The following is a 17997-nucleotide window of genomic DNA, read 5'->3' as shown; positions in this document are numbered from 1 at the left end:
AACCTTTTAGGTGCACAGTTCGGGGGCACTAAATATATTTTACAGTGCTGTGAACAATAACCACCATTTATTTCTTGAACTTTCTCATGATCCCAAAGAGAAGCTTTGTATCTATTAAAAAATAGTCTTCCCTTTCTCCTTCCCCTGATAATCTCTGCTCTCCTTTCTGTCTTGTATGAATTTGCCTCTTGTAGGTAAGTCATATAAGTGGAATCTTAGAATATTTGTCCTTTTGTGTCTTGCTTATTTCACTTAGCATGGTATCTTCAGGGTATAATAATTTAATTAGTTTTTATGGTGGTTGAATAATACTTTATGGTTATACCATATTTTGATTATCCATTTGTTCGTCTTTGGTCATTTTGGTTTTTTGCCTTTTGGCTATTATGAATAATGCCACTGTGGTCATTAACATGCAAGTATCTGTTTGAATCCCTGTTTTAATTCTTTGGCATATATACCTAGAAGTGGAGTTACTGGATCATACGGTAATTCTGTTTAACTTTTTGAGGAACCACTAAACTGTTTTCCACAATGGTTGTACCATTTTAATTCTCACCAGCAATGTACAGGAGTTCTAATAAATTTTTTTACTTCCTCATCAATTCTTGTTATTTTCTGTGTTTTTGGGTTTTGTTTTTTGTTTTATAGTATAGCCATCCCTTAATTGGCGGTGATATTTCATTGTGGTACCTAGAAATGAATCTAACCAAGAAGATGAAAGACTTGTACTGAAAACTGTGAATCATTGTTTATTCATCTGTTGATGAAAGAAATTAAAGAAGACATAAATAAATGGAAGGATGTCTGATGCTTAAGAATTGGAAGACTTAATATTGTTAAGATATCAACACTATCCAGTATTATCCACAAAACTCTAATTGTCTTTTGCAAAAATGGGAAAGCTGATCCTGAAATTCACATGGAATTGTAAGGAGCCCTAAATATTAAAAACAATATTAGAAGAACAGAATTGAAGGGTTCACATGTCCCAATTTGAAAACTTACTACAATGCTAGAGTATTCAAAATAATATGATACTGTCATGAATATAGACATATAGATCAATGGGTTAGGAATTTTGAGAGTCCAGAAATAAACCCATGTTATCTGTGGCCAGTTGATTTTTTAACATGGGTGCCAAGACCATTTGATGAGGAAAGAATAATCTCTTTGACAAATGGTGCTGGGAAAACTGTATATCTTCATGAAAAAGAATGAACTGGGACCCCTACCACATAACATATAAAAATTTAATTTAAAATGGATTTAAAAAGAGATTTTATCATTTTAAAATAACTTTTATGGTTTTAAAGCCATATAATATTCTTAGAATGCATATGAATAAATCATCATAACCTTGAATTTGGCAATGGATTCTTGAATATGAGTTTTTTCATACCAAAAGTATAAACAACAAAGGAAAACAGGTAAATTGGACTTCATTAAAATTAAAACCTTTTGGGCATCAAAGGACATTATCCAGAAGATGAAAAGGCATCTTACAGAATGGTAGCAAATACTTGTATCACCTATTTGATAGAAATTTAGCATCCAGAATATATAAAGAACTTTTAAAACTAAAAAAAAGACAACACAATTTTAAAATGAGCAAAAGATTGCTGTATTATTTATGGTAATCAAGACTTGGAAACAACCTAAGCGTCTTATGAATGGATAAAGATTGTGTACACACATGTACATATGCACGTGTGTACATGCCACACACACACACACACACACAGAAATACTACTCAGCCACAAAAGAATGAAATCTTGCCATTTGCAACAACCATGGATGGACCTTGAGGGTGTTAAGTGAAATAAATCAGAGAAAGAAACAACATGTGATCTCATTTATATGTGAAATCTTTAAAAAAAAAAAAAAAAAAAAAGCTCATAGAGAACAGTTTGGTGGTTGCCAGAGATGGGGAGGGGGAGGTGAAATCAGATGAAGAGGGGTCAAAAGTTACAAATTCCTAGTTACAAATAAGTCATGAGGATTTAATGTACAGCATGGTGACTATAGTTACTGTGTTGCATGTTGAAAAGATAATAGATCTTAAAAGTTCTCATTACAAAAAATTTGTGACCTTATGGTGACAAATGTTAACAGCATCCAGCACTTGATGTGGTGATCATCACAATATATACAAATACTGAATCTTTACATTTTACACCCAAAACTAATATATGTCAGTTGTGCCTCAAAAAAATTTTTAAATGAAGAAAGGACTTGATTACACCTTTCTCCAAAGAGAATATACAAGTGGAAAACAAGAATATGAAAAGAACTCAACGCATTAGTCATTAGGGAAATGCAGATTGCAACAAGGTACCAATTCACACTAGGACAGCTATAATAATAATTTAAAAAAATCAATTGTTGGCGAGGAGATAGAGAACTTGGAATCCTTGTACACTGCTGGTGGAAATTAGCGGTTCCTCAAAAAGTTAAACAGACTTACCATATGACTTAAAATTCAACTTCTGTGTATATACCCAAAATAATGGAAAACTGATACTCAAACAAGTATGTGTACACACATTTGTAGCAACATTATCTACAAAAAAAGTAGACATAGCCCAAAAGTCTATCAGTGGAAGAATGGATAAACAAATTGTGGTATATGCATACAGTGAAATACTATTCAGCCACAAACAGGGTTGAAGTACTTTACTATGGATGAACCTCCAAAATCTTAAGTGAAAGAAGCCAGACACAAAGACGCATGACTCTATTATATGAAACATCCAGAATAGATAAATCCATGGAGACAGCAGATTTGTGTTTGCCAAAAGGTTGAGGTGGGAAAGGAATGAGAAGCTGCTTTCTCTGTAAGAGGTTTTACTTGAAGTGATGGAAATGTTCTTAGAACTAGGTAGAATTGGTAGCTGCACAACATTTTGAATGGCCTAAATGCCACCTAACTGTTCACTTGAAAATGGTTATTTGAATTTTACCTAAATGTTTAAAGAAAAAGAGACTGCAGAAGTCAAGAAATGTGTCTCAAGGAAATGACACATTTAGTTTGTGATTGCAGTAGAAGGTGGGAATAAGGGAAAATATATTACATTGCAGTGCTGGAACCCATTGGTTAAGGTCAGAGTAGGACCAGAAGCAAGTGAACTAGCTTGCTTGTATGGGGAGCCTGAGAAGAACGGGAGCTTCCTCAGGGCTGGGGTTGGGCATGTCTCAATCAAGAGTTATGGTCGCATTGAGATGAATATTGGAAATTTAGATAGCATAGTAGCTAATGCGGGTGACTCCCTCACAGTGAATTTACAGGAGTGAAGGATCAAGGAGGTCTACCTATAACTGTTGGCTACAACTACTAGTTATGATTAGGAAAAAATGTAAAAAGATGAAAAAAAGATATACTAGCAAACACTAAGCAGAAGGCTGGAGTGTCTGTATTAATATCACATAAAGTAGACTGATTTCTTTCTTTTCCTTTTTCTCTTTTTTTTCTTTTCTTTCTTTTGAGAGGCAGAGACACAAGCAGAGGGAGAAGCAGGCTCCCTACAGGGAGCCTGATGCAGGACTTGATCCCAGGACCCCAGGATCACGACCTGAACCAAAGGCAGATATTCAACTACTGAGCCACCCAGGTGCCCTCGTAGACTTCAGAACAAGGAATAGTTCCTTGATAAAGAGAGACATTTCATGAGTCAATTCACAAAGAAGACATAATCTTATTTAGGATTGTATGTATTTAGGAATATATGTATCCTAATGTGTGCTCCTAGCAATAGAGGTATGTGAAGCTGAACTGGTAGATCTGGAAGGTGAAATGGACAAATCCACAGTTAGCGGTTATGGTTGTCATCTTCAGTATATCGCTGTCTCAGTAATGGATGAAACAAGTGGTTGGAAAATCAATATGGATGTAGAAGACCTGTGCAACAACTTGGAACTATGCCAACTTGACCTGTTTGGCATAACATAACAGCAGAATACATACTGTTTTCAAGTGCACATAGAACATTTACAAAGATAGATCATATTCTGGGCTATAAAATAAATGTTAACAAATTTAAAATAATTGAAATCATACAAAGTATTGTCTTTAACAGTATTCAGTTAGAAATTAATAATAGATATCTGGAAAATCCCCCAAATATTTAGAAATTGATGCATTTTTATCCATGTGTCAAAGAGAAAAATTTCAAAGGAAATTAGAATGTATTGAATTAATTGAAGACACAGCATTACCAAAATTTGTAGGATTCACCTAAAGCAGTATGTAGTGGAAAATTTATAGCATTAAATGCTTCTATTAGGAAAGGAAATAAGTCTCAAACTGATATTCTAAGGTTAAGAAACTAGACATATGAGAGGAAATTCAAACGAAAGCAGGTAGAAGGAATAAGAAATAAAAAGAGTAGGGATGCCTGGGTGGCTCAATGGTTGGGTGTCTGCCTTCAGCTCAGAGTGTGATCCCAGAGTCTGGATCGGGCTTTCTGCGTGGAGCCTGCTTCTCCCTCTGCCTGTGTCTCTGTGTCTCTCATGAATAAATAAATCTTTTAAAAAAAAAAAAAAGTAGAAATCAGTGATACTGAAAACAATACAAAACAAAAATGGAGAATATCCATGAAACCAAGTACTGATTCTTAGAAATCATTAATAAGTTGATAAACTTCTGTCTAGACTGACTAATTAAGAAGAAGCAGTAACCAATGTCAGAGATGACTTTGACTTCTGATAGATGGAGTCAAGTTTCATATTCTGGAGTTGTTCTTCATGGTATTATATTTACTGTAAATTAGAGTCAGTTAAAAAATATTAACACCTAAAAGATCAATAATGTGAATTTTATTTTGCTTTAAATCAGGAAGCACATAACATAAGTTGTTCTCACTGTAATGATACTGAGTTTGATTATCGTGTTGAGTTTACCACAGACTCTCTGCCTTGTAAAAATAAGATTTCTTCTTTGTGACTATTAAGTAATCTATTGGGAAATACTTCTGTGCCACATAAATATCTTGTCCTCTATTCACCTTTTACCTGATGGTTTTAGTATCCACTAACTAGGTTACCAAAATGGTGATTTTCGTATTTTTCTCATTTTTTTCTACACATATTAGCTAATGTTCCTTTATAAAGTCTTTCTTTTTTTTCCTCCTTAATCTTTCTTTTTTTTTTTTTTTAAAGATTTTATTTATTTATTCATAAAGACAGAGAGAGAGAGAGAGAGAGAGGCAGAGACAGCGGGAGAGGGAGAAGCAGGCTCCATGCAGGGAGCCAGACGTGGGACTCGATCCCGGATCCCCAGGATCACACCCCGGGCTGCAAGTGGCACCAAACCACTGCACCACCGGGGCTGCCCTCCTCCTTAATCTTTTATACTCACTTATGTACTCATATCACTCCAGATTCATGGACTTTAGTTTGTTTAATGTTTTATGTACTTTTTAATGATTTTTAATATTGTTGTTATAATGATATGCCATACTTATTTCACAGTAATAAATTTAACTTTTGAGCAGCAGTTTTTAAAAGGTAAATTTTATTTTTACTTAGTTTTGATCCTTGATGTTGTTTGAAAAGCATTTCTTTATTTTCTTTAAAGATTATTTGTTTTAGAGAGAGCACATGTGCCCAAGTTGGGCAAGGAACAGAGAGGCAGGGAGAAGAAGGGAAAAGAATCTCAAGCAGACTCTGCATTGAGGTAAAAGTCAGCGTGGGGCTTGATATCACAACCCCGAGATCATGACCTGAACCAAAACCAAGAGTTGGATGCTCAACCGACTGAGCCACCCAGGTGCCCCTGTAAAGCATTTCTGCAGTCACAAATATTGAATGATTGCCTTTGACAAATCATTGATTTCATTTTGTGCTGGCTTTTAATAGCTTAAACCTGATGTTGTTGTTTTCAAAAATGATCAAGTGAATTTATTAGCAAATTTACTAGTTAGGACATTAAATAAAATTTAATACTTAGTATTTAGTAGTATTACATGAAATATTAAACCAGCCATAAGATAAAACCAAACATTAAGATTAAACTGTTCCTTTAAGTATTTGTTTTACATGTTCCATGAACCCCCTAGAAATAGAAATGATCCAGTGGTATTTCTTTGTTTTTTTTTTTTTTTTATTTATTTTTATTTTTATTTTATTTATTTATTTATTTATGATAGTCACAGAGAGAGAGAGAGAGAGAGGCAGAGACACAGGCAGAGGGAGAAGCAGGCTCCATGCACCGGGAGCCCGACGTGGGATTCGATCCCGGGTCTCCAGGATCGCGCCCTGGGCCAAAGGCAGGCGCTAAACCGCTGCGCCACCCAGGGATCCCCCCTTTTTTTTTTTTTTAGATTACTTATTTATTCATTCACGAGAGACACAAAGAGAGGCAGAGACACAGGCAGAAGGAGAAGCAGGCTCCATGCAGGAAGCCTGACATGGGACTCAGTCCCGGGTCTCCAGGATCAGGCCCTGGGCTGAAGGCGGCGCTAAACCGCTGAGCCACTGGGGCTGCCCGATCCAGTGGTATTTCATATAGCTGCATGTTTGACTCTGACCCTTTTGAGTGTGGTGGGGCATAAATGTATTTTTAGACAATATTTCCTGGTAACCAATGGTCTTTGAGTCTTGCTTGATCTATTTAAGTTTTTTAACCTATACCTGAGAGCTTATCGTTCAGGTTATTCTGAAGAAGCAGTTTTGTCCAGCAGTTTGTTGACTAGGATCAAGCATCAACAAGAATTGTTAACAGTTAAAACTGCTGAGTGCTGAAATGACTGCCTTTTGAAGTTCTCAGGACCTTTGTACTTGGGAGTACTTAAGGGGAGGCTAGAAAAGATTTCTTCAGACAGTCCTTCCTTTTCCTATAATTCCAGAATAAAACATGAAAGAATTATGTAATACTTTTAAGAACCAAGGATTTGGGGCACCTGGGTGGCTCAGTCAGTTAAACTTCTGCCTTTGGTTCAGGTCTGATCTCGGGGCCTGGGATGGAGCCTCTCTCGAGCTACTTACCCTACTCAGCAGGATTCTCCGCCTCTGCCCCTCCCTCCTGCTTGTGCTCTCTTTCAAATAAATAAATAAAATCCTAAAAAGAAAAAAAAGAACCAAGGATTTGATATGAGGAATAAAAACTCATCTTACCTAAAATGAACACACAAATAAAGGTTAATAAACTAAAACCAACTGGTTTTTCAGTAGAAGTTATGAAATCTTCTAGATGATTTATTTTAGAAAAAGTGTTTAGCGGCATTAGGAATTGCCTCACATCTGACTTACCTAGTGGATTACTTTTCTTTAGGAATATGGAAGTTAGGGCGGGGGGTGGGAGTGAATGGGTGACGGGCACTGGGGGTTATTCTGTATGTTAGTAAATTGAACACCAATAAAAAATAAATTAAAAAAAAAAAAAAGGAATATGGAAGTTAACGTTTAACATCTCTTCCTGCATTCTAAACACTCTAGCTCTACTTCAGGGACATTTCAAGAAAAAGGCATTTAATTTGTAATTATTAGTAAGTTTACATAAGTCTTTTTTTCAAATAGAGTAATGATTTTACAAATTTAGCAGACTCTTAACACTGCTCATCAGTATGCCTATACATGTGGACAGGAGTCCCCCCGCCCCTTTTTTTAAGAAGTTTTCTTCCAAAACTAATTTTGACATTAGTCTAAAATTAAATGTTTTACATTCATATGTGGTCATCTTTTTTTATCAGCTTAAATGATAAATGAACATTCACTTTAATGGAAGTAATTGTTTTTTTTAAACATTTTCTTCAGCATTAAAAAAAAACCCTTGCAGTTTGAGTGTGTGTGTATGTGTGTGTGTATATATATATATATATATATATATATATATATATATATGCAGAGACAAACTTCGACCTTAAAGGATGTATATAATTTTTCAGATATTGGGAACAAATCATTTTAAAAGGATATACCAATTTTTCAAAAAAAAATTCAGTGTATTAGATCTTTAAATAGTACATTCATATTGCTTGAATTTTTATAATTTTTAAAGATTTTATTTATTTGAGAGAAAGCGAGAGAGCACAAGCACAGGGGGAGAGGGAGAAGCAGGTTCCCCACTGAGCAGGGAGCCAGAGTGGGGCTCCAGCCTAGGACCCTGGGATCATGACCAATGCTGAAGGCAGATGCTTAACTGACTGAGCCACCCACACGCTTTGGATTTTTTTTTTTTTTTTCTTTTAAATAGCTATTTGGAGCTTGTAGGGAGGATGATAGAAATCTTCTTGGGGTCATATGCTGAGGCTGAGAGCAAGACATAACATTTTTTTAAAAATATTTTATTTATTCATGAGAGACCAGAGAGAGAGAGAGAGAGAGAAGGACATAACATTTTTTTTTAAAAAAAATTTATTCATGACAGAGAGAGAGAGAGGCAGAAACACAGGCAGAGGGAGAAGCAGACTCCATGCAGGGAGCCTGACGTGGGACTTGATCCCGGGTCTCCAGGATCAGGCCCAGTGCTGAAGGTGGCACTAAACTGCTGAGCCACCCGGGCTGCCCCATATAACATTTTTTAAAAATTGAAGTACAGTTGATATATGAAGTTTAGCTTCAGGTGTGCAACATAGTGATTCAGTAATTCTATACATTACAAAATGCTCATCACAATAAAAGTATATCACAGTATTATCGACTATATTCCTTATGCTGTGCTTTTCATCCCATGACTTGTTTATTTTAAAACTGGGAGTTTGTACTGCTTAATTCCCTTTACCTATTTCACCCATCCCTCCTCTTCCTCCCCCTTTGGCAGCCACTCACATTTATGAGTCTCTTTCTCTCTTTATTGTTGTAAGATAAAATTTTTTACTTAATTTTTTTCTGTTATGATTTTGTTTTGTGATAAAAAAAATCCTAGTCTGGACTACTAGCCTTGTGTAATAATAGTTTTTTCAAGTGCTTTAGATGTGACAGTAGAAATGTACCGTATTTCCATATTATTATAAATTTTATTTTTGAAACAAATAGATTTTATAAGTTATTTTTGCAACATTCAGTTACCACTACCTATGTTTAACATACAATATATAATAGAGGGAATGTTGATGTTATTTAATCAAAGTATAGTTGACATATTAGTTTCAGGTATACAACATAATGATTCAAAAATTCTATGCATTATGAAATTCTCACTGTCACCAAAGTTATTATTGACTGTATTCCCTGTACTGTATTTTTTATATTGTTGGTTTTTTCTTTTCTTTTTTGGGTGGGGGGAGAGATAGAAGGAAAGAGGGAGAGAGAGGATCTTAAGCAGGGTGCATGCCCAGCATGGGGCTCAGTCTCATGATGCTGAGATCATGACCCGAGTCAAAATCAAGAGTCAAATGCTTAACTGACTGAGCCACCCAGGCCCCCATATTGTTGTTTTTTGAACCAAGAGTTGACTCGCTAATTTACTCACTAAATATTGTTTGCTCACTTACTATGAAAAGCACAGTTTAGTTCTGACAGTACAGTAGCAAATCAGCCAAACTTCCTGGCACTGCTTGTATATATAGAGGTAGATATTTTAAAAATTAATTGTACACTTAATTATTTAGTTAGAGTTGTGATAAATACTATAAAAAAGAATATAGAGTTCCATGAAATGTGGGTTCCTGAATGGGACACTTAATTATCAGGTTTTGAACTTAGTTGCTTGATACATAATTAAATTCAGGGAATATATGATACATTTGTGTAGACAAACATTTTTCCAGTTGGAATTTTTTTTACTTCATAATACAAGAACCTCTCCAAATACAAATTTTTGCTTTTCATTATATCACTCATGTATCCTTCAGACATTAAATGTGAAAATCTATATTTTTTGTTTTACCAAGACACAAGAGAAAAAGATTACTAAGGGTTTTACTGTAACTCATCCTACCTTTGTAACTTTTGTAACACCAAAAAAGCATATGGAATTGAAAAGCAAAGACTTCACCTACTAAAGACAATTTGTTTCATTAGAGTGGAATTGCTGGTATCACAGAAGCTTTAAGAGACTCACTGACAAAAGTGAATTTGATGTTAAGTGTAAAGAAGTCATTATTTATAGACTTTTGAATAAATTGTCCCTTGCTGACTTAGCCATCGTAATTGTAGCAGTTTTCATTTGATAAATCATATATTTGTCTAGGTTACTCATGTGAATATGAAGTACACTTTTCATATTAAAAAAAAACTTGTTTTATAGTAAGTGGAACAGAACATCTTAAAATGAAACAGCAGCATCAAGAATGGTCAAGGTTTGGACATGGCTAGATAGCTGCTTTTAAATCTCTGAGCTTTCCTTGGCTTTGATGGTTTTCTTTCTTCCTCTCAAAAGTTTAGCATTCTGAACTCCAGTCGACCTCATAGAAGCCTAGTTTTTGTTTTGGTTTGTATTTAAGGTTTTGCTATAATGTTGTTGGTTTCAGGATTTTGGTTTTTTGTCTGTTTGGTCTGGAAAAACTCTAAAAAGAGGTGGATGAGCCATGCTAAGTTCTCCTAAATAGACATGGAACTAGGGATTTTTGTTCCTCAGTGTTCACCTGTTTCACAGCCTCTGCCCCTTATAGCACTTCCTCCTGGTAAGGAACAGGCAGTTGCCCACATGTGCTGAATTTTTTTTTTCAGGCTTTGTGGTACCAGTCACCTTTCCTGACATCTCTATTTCTACTGTGAGTGAGTTAAAAGGCTTCACAAAAACAAACCAAAAAAACCACCCTGTTTTGTAAATAAGACTTTCTTTTTTCCTGTGTAAAATTAAAAACAAAAACAAACCACTTGAAACAGGTAGTTTACATTCCACAGCAGCGTATTTTAACATTGCCACATTGATGCCAATTCCACTTGCTGGTTGTGTGTACTTAAGACAAGTTACTTAAATTCTTTGTGGTATAGTTTGTCCTGTGTATAGTTGAAGGTTGTTGAGACTTAAGGGAGTTGGTTCTCTAGGGTAATGCCTGGCGCATAGTGAGTGTTAAATAAATGGTGTACTTATTATTAGGATTAGTATTAACATTATTCCATTATTTACCAACTTGCTTGGTGAATGTCATAGGCTGCTAGTAATAAAAACCAAAACTTAGGGCTAAAACTGACAAGGCAGAATTTTTAATAGGCTGAATATTGACAGAAGTATCACTTTCCTGACTGTATTTAGAGCGGCAAAAATTTGAACCAAGAAAAAATAATTTGAATGAAAGAAATTGGAAATGGTGGAAATTATGACCAAAAAAGTATTCAATTGCAGAAGCTCTAATGGGTCAAATTTGAAATGGATCAAATTCCAATCAGTGAGTTTAATTCTTATTTGTAAAATTTATCATACATTAGTCAGAGTTCTTCAGAGACGCAGTCAGTAGGGGAGACACACACACACACACACACAGTTTTGAGAGTAAAAGTTCAAAGGCCGAAGAACCAGGGAAGCTAATAGTATAAATTCCAGTCCAAGGGTAGGGGAAGACCCATATCCCAGATCAAGCTGGCAAGCAGGCAGGGCATGAATCCTCCCTTCCTCCACTTATTGTTCTATTCAGACCTTCTATAGATTGGATGATGCCCACCCACATTGAGAGGGCAATCTATTGAATCATCTGGAAACACCCTCAGACACACCCAGAAATAATGTTTAGTCTTGGCCCGCTGGGGGCCCAAATTTAAGTTGACACACAAAATTAACCATCATTAAGTCCAACTCTTGTCAACTTGGCAACCATGTGCATCTCCATATAAACCTACTTAGTCTCCACATAAAGACAACAACAAAGTCATAATTTGGACTAGCATGATAGGATTAGCCTGTGCACAACTGAAAATGCACTAATGCCTTCCCCAGAAGAGAAGTTAGTCTTTCAGTGATGTTTTCTTGATATCCTATAACTTAAATACTATGATGTAAAACTAACAATAAATACTTGGATATAAAGTCAAGACATTTTATATGATAAAGAAATGAAAGAAAATACACATATTCGTAGCAAAATTAGAAGGAAATACTCATGACAATTACAGTCCTCGTTTCTGTCATACACTCATAGCTTCTATAACTACTATCTTCCAATATCCACTCTATTTCATTTCTGTCATATACTCATAGCTTCTATAACTACCATCTTCCACTATCCACTCTATTCCTTTTGCTTTCAACAAGCACATCAGCTGATCATGATTCTTTGGGGAGGTAATCCAGACCTTCATTCCTGGGCCATTATTAATCCTTCTTAATGTTTCATTGACCTTTATCACAGGGCATGATAATGCTAAGAGACACTCTACAGGATCTTCTGTGTTCCACACATATTCTTCATTTCCACCTCTTAATTCCTGAGTTTGTGAATTTTGATTGTGGGAGAAAAGGCACCATATATTGAACACTGATTCAGAGCACATTCATCATTCTGGAGAATCTTGCCCCAGCCCAAGATATTGCCATTTTGCTAGCACTGTAATTTGGTCTTCAAAAGGTCATTCCACCATTGTATCAAGCCAGCTGCTTCAGAATGTTAGGAAACATGGCAAAACTAGTGAATTCCATGAGCATGGGCCCACTGATGCACTTCTTTGATATTAGGTGAACTTCTTGATCAGAAGCAATGCTTTGTGGAATACCATGATAATGGATAAGGCATTCTGTAAGTCCATAGATAGTAGTTTTGACAAAACCATTTATGTGCAGGGAGGACAAATCTGTATCTAGACTAAGTATCTGTTCCAGTAAGAACAAAGTGCTGCCCTTCCATGATAAAAGCAGTCCAGTGTAAGCAACCTGCCACCAAATAGCTGGCTAGTCATCCCAGGGAATGGTGTCATATCAGGGGCCCAGGGTTGAAGATGCCTTTGCTGCTGGCACATTGGGCTCTCAGCAGTGGCCAAAACCTTGGTGAATGGAAGTCTAGGTTGCTGAGTCCATGCATAACCTCCATCCCTCCCACCATGGCTGTTTCATTCATAAGTCTATTGGACAGTGATCGGTGACTGAGGAAAAAAGCTGACTGATATCCACAAAGTGGGTCATCCTATCCAGTTGATTTTTAAAATCCTTTGCTGAGGTCACCCTTTGGTGAACATTCCCATGGGACACAAAGAAATGTCTTCATGTTTTTTAGCCCATTCAAAGAGATTTGTCTACATCTTCCCTGAATTTCTTTGTCATCACTTTTCCCTTCTACATTAAACCAAGGCATATCTGGCATTTCCAGTACACTCACCGTGGGCCACATTTTGTTCATGTTTCAGACAACCAAACAAATGCTAGAACCTTTTCTTTTTTCTTATTTTTTAAAATTTATTTATTAATGAGAGACACACAGAGAGAAAGAGAGAGGCAGAGACACAGGCAGAGGGAGAAGCAGGCTCCATGCAGGGAGCCCAATGTGAGACTCGATCCCGGGTCTCCAGGATCATGCCCTGGGCCGAAGGCAATGCTAAACCGCTGAGCCACCGGGCTGCCCGCTAGAACCTTTTCTAACTCCCTAAGTCTAAATGTAGAATCTCTGTTTACTGAACCTATATGAATATTAACTGATTCCAATGGAAGTACTTTTTGTTCAGTAAAAATGCATATGAATATAATTGGACAAGGCTAATTGCCATTTAGAAAACTGATAATTGGGTGAAACTGACTTCGTAGAGTTAGATTCATTCCATGTTGATGTTTATATAATTTTCAGTAACATAATTATATTAATAAACAGAATCGAAACTTCCTCAGACTCAAAACAGTAGGATCACAAAACACATACCTAGTCCAGGTGGTAGAATTGTAAGAATGCCTTGTTTTTATTATAATTTACAATGAGATGTAACAGAATATTAATACCCACTGTAAGTGCTATAATAGGAAGGGATTTGTGTAAGACTATAGCAGCAGTTCAGAGAAAGAGGTGAGGGCATGAATAAAAACAAGGACAGTAGAGATTAGAGGAGCAGACAAATTCAAAAGATACCTGGAAGAAATATTAAGGTTTTGTGATTAGTATGGGTTAAATAGAAGAGGGAAAGTTTTGACTTGGTCATTTGTTACATGGTTGGATCCCTAGCAGAAGAGTAAATACTTGAGGACGAAAAGATGAGGAGTTCAGTTTTGACATGTTGAATGTGAGGTGAATTTGAGATGCTTTGAGCCAGATAGCAGAGACTAGTAACAACTTATGAATATGGATCTGTAGCTTAGTAGAAAGATCTGGGCTGATAATACAGATTTGAGTGTTATGCACTCTATGTATTATGTGTATACTGTCCCTGGAATTTCATCATTGTATGTTCTCCCTCTTACTGTCCCTCTTTCCCCTCTACTTTCCCTTTTTAACTGTTATACAGAATTTTCCTTGGTGAGTTCATCCACTGCCTATACAGACTACATATATATAGCAGTTGATACTGCCTGTACACAGACTATATTAGATAGTTTGTAGATATTCACATAGGATGAATCTACAAAATTAAAAAAAAAACAGATTGACAGAAAACAATATTGAACCCCTGGGGACTGATAGACACATAAACATGTACATATAGTCATATATACCTATATGAAGTAATAGAGTTGGCAGAGGCAGCAGAGAAGATAGGATAGTAGAACTATGGAGGAGTAGCACCTCAAAATCTAAGTAAAAAGTTTTAAGAGTGATCAGTTGTATTAAATTCCATATACTGTCTAGTGAAAGTAAAAGCTGAATAAAAGGGCTTACCATTGACTTTTTATATTGTTACTGTATATGATGTTGGTGATGAGATCAGTTTCAATACGGGATAAGAACTAAAGCTAGTTTACAGTGGATTGAGGAACAACCCTCAACTCAATGCGAAGTATGAAGGAAGAAGTAACATATAAACTATGGAATGTATAATTTGTCCCTTGAACAATAGAAGTCAATTAGAAGTTTTTTAAATTTTATTGATAAAAATGTGTTCCCAATATTAGTACAAGGGTCTTTTTGTGCTTGGGTATATCAGTTGGTTTACACCAGATCAGTGACTCCATTCTCTTTTGGGCCATCAGGGCTTGATGTTTTCCTGGGGATCTCCTAATATAGAATCTTGGCAAACACACCTGAACTACAGTTGTCAGGGCTTTAGATTAGGGCAAGAAATTCTAGTATTACTCATGGAATAACCACAGTCCCATTAAACAAAATTTGTGGCACCTGCATTTTGGATGTGGTTATTCCAAGAGTCCTTTTTCCCTATTTAGTAAGGTAAGTATTTACTAAAGAGATATACCTGTTGCACATAGACTCCTTGTATAGAAATACTGTTTAAAAAAAAAAATAGAATACTGTTTTAATCGTACCAGATTACTAGGAAAAATAATGTTAATACATTGAATTAAAAAGTCCTCCTTTGTTTAATAAGTCAACTATTCATTTAAAAAACCATCTTTTTGAGTAACTGAGGTAAGGGAGTATTATGTCTTAATTAAACATTTAATAGTTTTTAAATAAAGTTTTAATTTGACATCGGTTTTATTCCTAATGTATTAAAGAGTAAACTATTAATTGAAGAAGGAACTATTCTTTATTCAAGCTAATTCATCAGGAGATGATTCTCTGTGACTATTTTGGAATTTTGAGTTGTTTCTTTACTATGTGATTTAAATGTGAAATGATAGTTTCTTTTAAGAAGTCTTATATAATGGTGAATTAGATATCTTTTTGCTTTCTTAGGACAGCTTTTTATAGAAACTGGTTTAAAAAGGGATTTCTTAAGTGGCTGCATTGGTATTCACATTAAAGAGCAGGAAAGGAGATGGAAAGGTTTTGTGCTTCTGTGGTTAATTTCTTTGTGCAGCATCTTCTTTTTCTCGGTTTCCAGCAGTGATTTTCATGCATAGCCTTAAAGAGCTCTACATTTCTAAGAGCAAATACATTTTTATTCTGTTGGGATTTAGGATGGTTCACGTCATTTGTGAATGCCTTATTTTTATTTAAAAAAAGAATTACTTTAAAATAGAATTTTCAGTAAATGTGTACTGTGTAGTGTATAAGAGTATTGTCCCATAGCAATAGAATGTGAGCCACATATGCATTTTAAAGTGCCTTATTAAAAGGAGTCATAATTATAGATGAAATTAATATTCTTAAACTCTGTGTATAAAATATTTCATCCTGTCATCAATATAAAAATTATTAATGAGGTATTTTTTGCTTTTATTTCATAATACATCTTCAAAATTCAGTTTGTATTTACACTTACATCCTTTCTTATTTGGACTTGCAACATTTCAAGTGCTGGGTAGCCATATGTGGCTAATGGCTACACTCTCATACAGGGCATGTCTATAGAGTCAGAACAAGTTCTTAGTATCTGGATGGATGGACAGATAAAAGGAGATATTTATCTTTCATGAATTGGATTTGATTAGTATAATAACTGTTTACCAGCAAAGAGTAATGTGTTTTATCCATAGATACCATGACTGGACTTTTTTATTCATTGGAAAGTTATTTGGAGTAGATAAACTAGAAGTAATGGGGAGATTGGACTTTTACATTTGATTGCTCTTAGTAACTGTATTGTGTAATTGCACTTATTTTTATTGTACGTACATGTTCATACTTTATGAAATTTCATTATATGCCTATAATTTGTAGCATAAATGCAATTCCAACTACAATGAAGATTTTGTGCTGCAACTAGAGAAGGAATTGGTCCAAGCCCGTCTGAGTGAAGCTGAGTCTCAGTGTGCACTAAAGGAGATGCAGGATAAAGTCCTGGATATAGAGAAGGTGAGAACAATATAAGTACTGTCATTCCCAAATTATTATTATTTTTTTAATTTTTTTTTTTTAAAATTTTTATTTATGTATGATAGTCACACAGAGAAAGAGAGAGGCAGAGACATAGGCAGAGGGAGAAGCAGGCTCCATGCACCGGGAGCTCGACGTGGGATTTGATCCCGGGTCTCCAGGATCACGCCCTGGGCCAGAGGCAGGCGCCAAACCGCTGTGCCACCCAGGGATCCCTGTCATTCCCAAATTAGAGGAGAAGTGATAGATGTACTTATTGAACAGTTAAATTGGACTTGGTGTTTTTCTACATTGGAAACCTTACACATTAGTTACCATAAGAGAAAAGGAGAAAGAAAATAAGCTTCTCACTTACTCTTTGTTGTTGCCATACTACTCAAAGCCCCTTTTTTAAGGGTTTAAAAAAAAAAAATTGGAACGCTTTTAGAGGAAAGCAACCACGGTTATTTTGAGATGATTTAATATTTAAATGAAACTTAGGGGATATATATTAATGGTTGTCTTCAAATAGTGTATCTTTATCTGTAAGAGATAGGATATGAGTAATAAATAAACATTTCAAAAAAAATTTCATCCGAGTGTTACTGTTAAAAATTTCCAAGCTGCTATAAGCCACCTCAGGACATATGAGAAGATCTTAGCCTAAAGTGTACTTACAGAAGCTAATTTACTTCTTTTCAAGGTTACTAAAGAACTTTAAGGATTAGATAAGTATTAGAAATAGAAATGTTTTTAGGTTTCTCATAGTTTTCAGACTTGAGAGTCTGTGTTCTAGATCACAAACCCTGAATCTCTTTTTTGTCCTCTATAAAATCATTGGTGGCTTAGGCTCTTTGTTCTTTTTACCAGGTAGTATCTAGCTATCAAATCAAAGACTTATAAATAATGAACATGACAGCCTCAAGTTGTTCCTGTTTCTTAATGAAATCAGGGTGTAACAACCATCAGTAGTGGAATAATTGGGGCGCCTGGATGGTTCAATGGTTCAGTGTCTGCCTTCGGCTCAGGTTGTGATCCTGGATCCTGGGGTTGAGTCCCACATCAGGCTCCCCACAAGGAGCCTGCTTCTCCCTCTGCCTGTGTCTCTGCCTCTCTCTCTGTGTCTCTCATAAATAAAATCTTAAAAAAAAAAGTAGTGGAATAATTTTGCTAGAGATCTGCTTGAGATTTTTATATTATTTTTAGAGAATTTATTTTCCTATTTGTTGAGAAAAAGGCAGCAAGAGAGTTATAAAAAATGCATAAGAGAATATTTGGTTTCTAAGTTAG

The 17997-nt window shown here is 35.5% G+C and overlaps 1 protein-coding gene across 10 annotated transcripts in view; it reads left to right on the top strand.

The window, feature by feature from the left end:
- Positions 1-17997, top strand: part of EVI5 (ecotropic viral integration site 5) — a 193283-nt gene that overhangs the window by 96178 nt on the left and 79108 nt on the right. For all 10 annotated transcript variants that reach the window (XM_077905439.1, XM_077905441.1, XM_077905436.1 and 7 more), the window contains one exon: positions 16573-16707. In XM_077905439.1, coding sequence (XP_077761565.1) covers positions 16573-16707 — 135 coding nt within the window. The remainder of the gene's footprint in view (positions 1-16572; positions 16708-17997) is intronic.

This window comes from Canis aureus, chromosome 8 (genome assembly GCF_053574225.1).
Source record: "Canis aureus isolate CA01 chromosome 8, VMU_Caureus_v.1.0, whole genome shotgun sequence".
Taxonomy (NCBI): Eukaryota; Metazoa; Chordata; class Mammalia; order Carnivora; family Canidae; genus Canis; species Canis aureus.
Note: the sequence above shows the minus strand (reverse complement) of the source record. Positions and strands in the feature narration are given on the sequence as shown.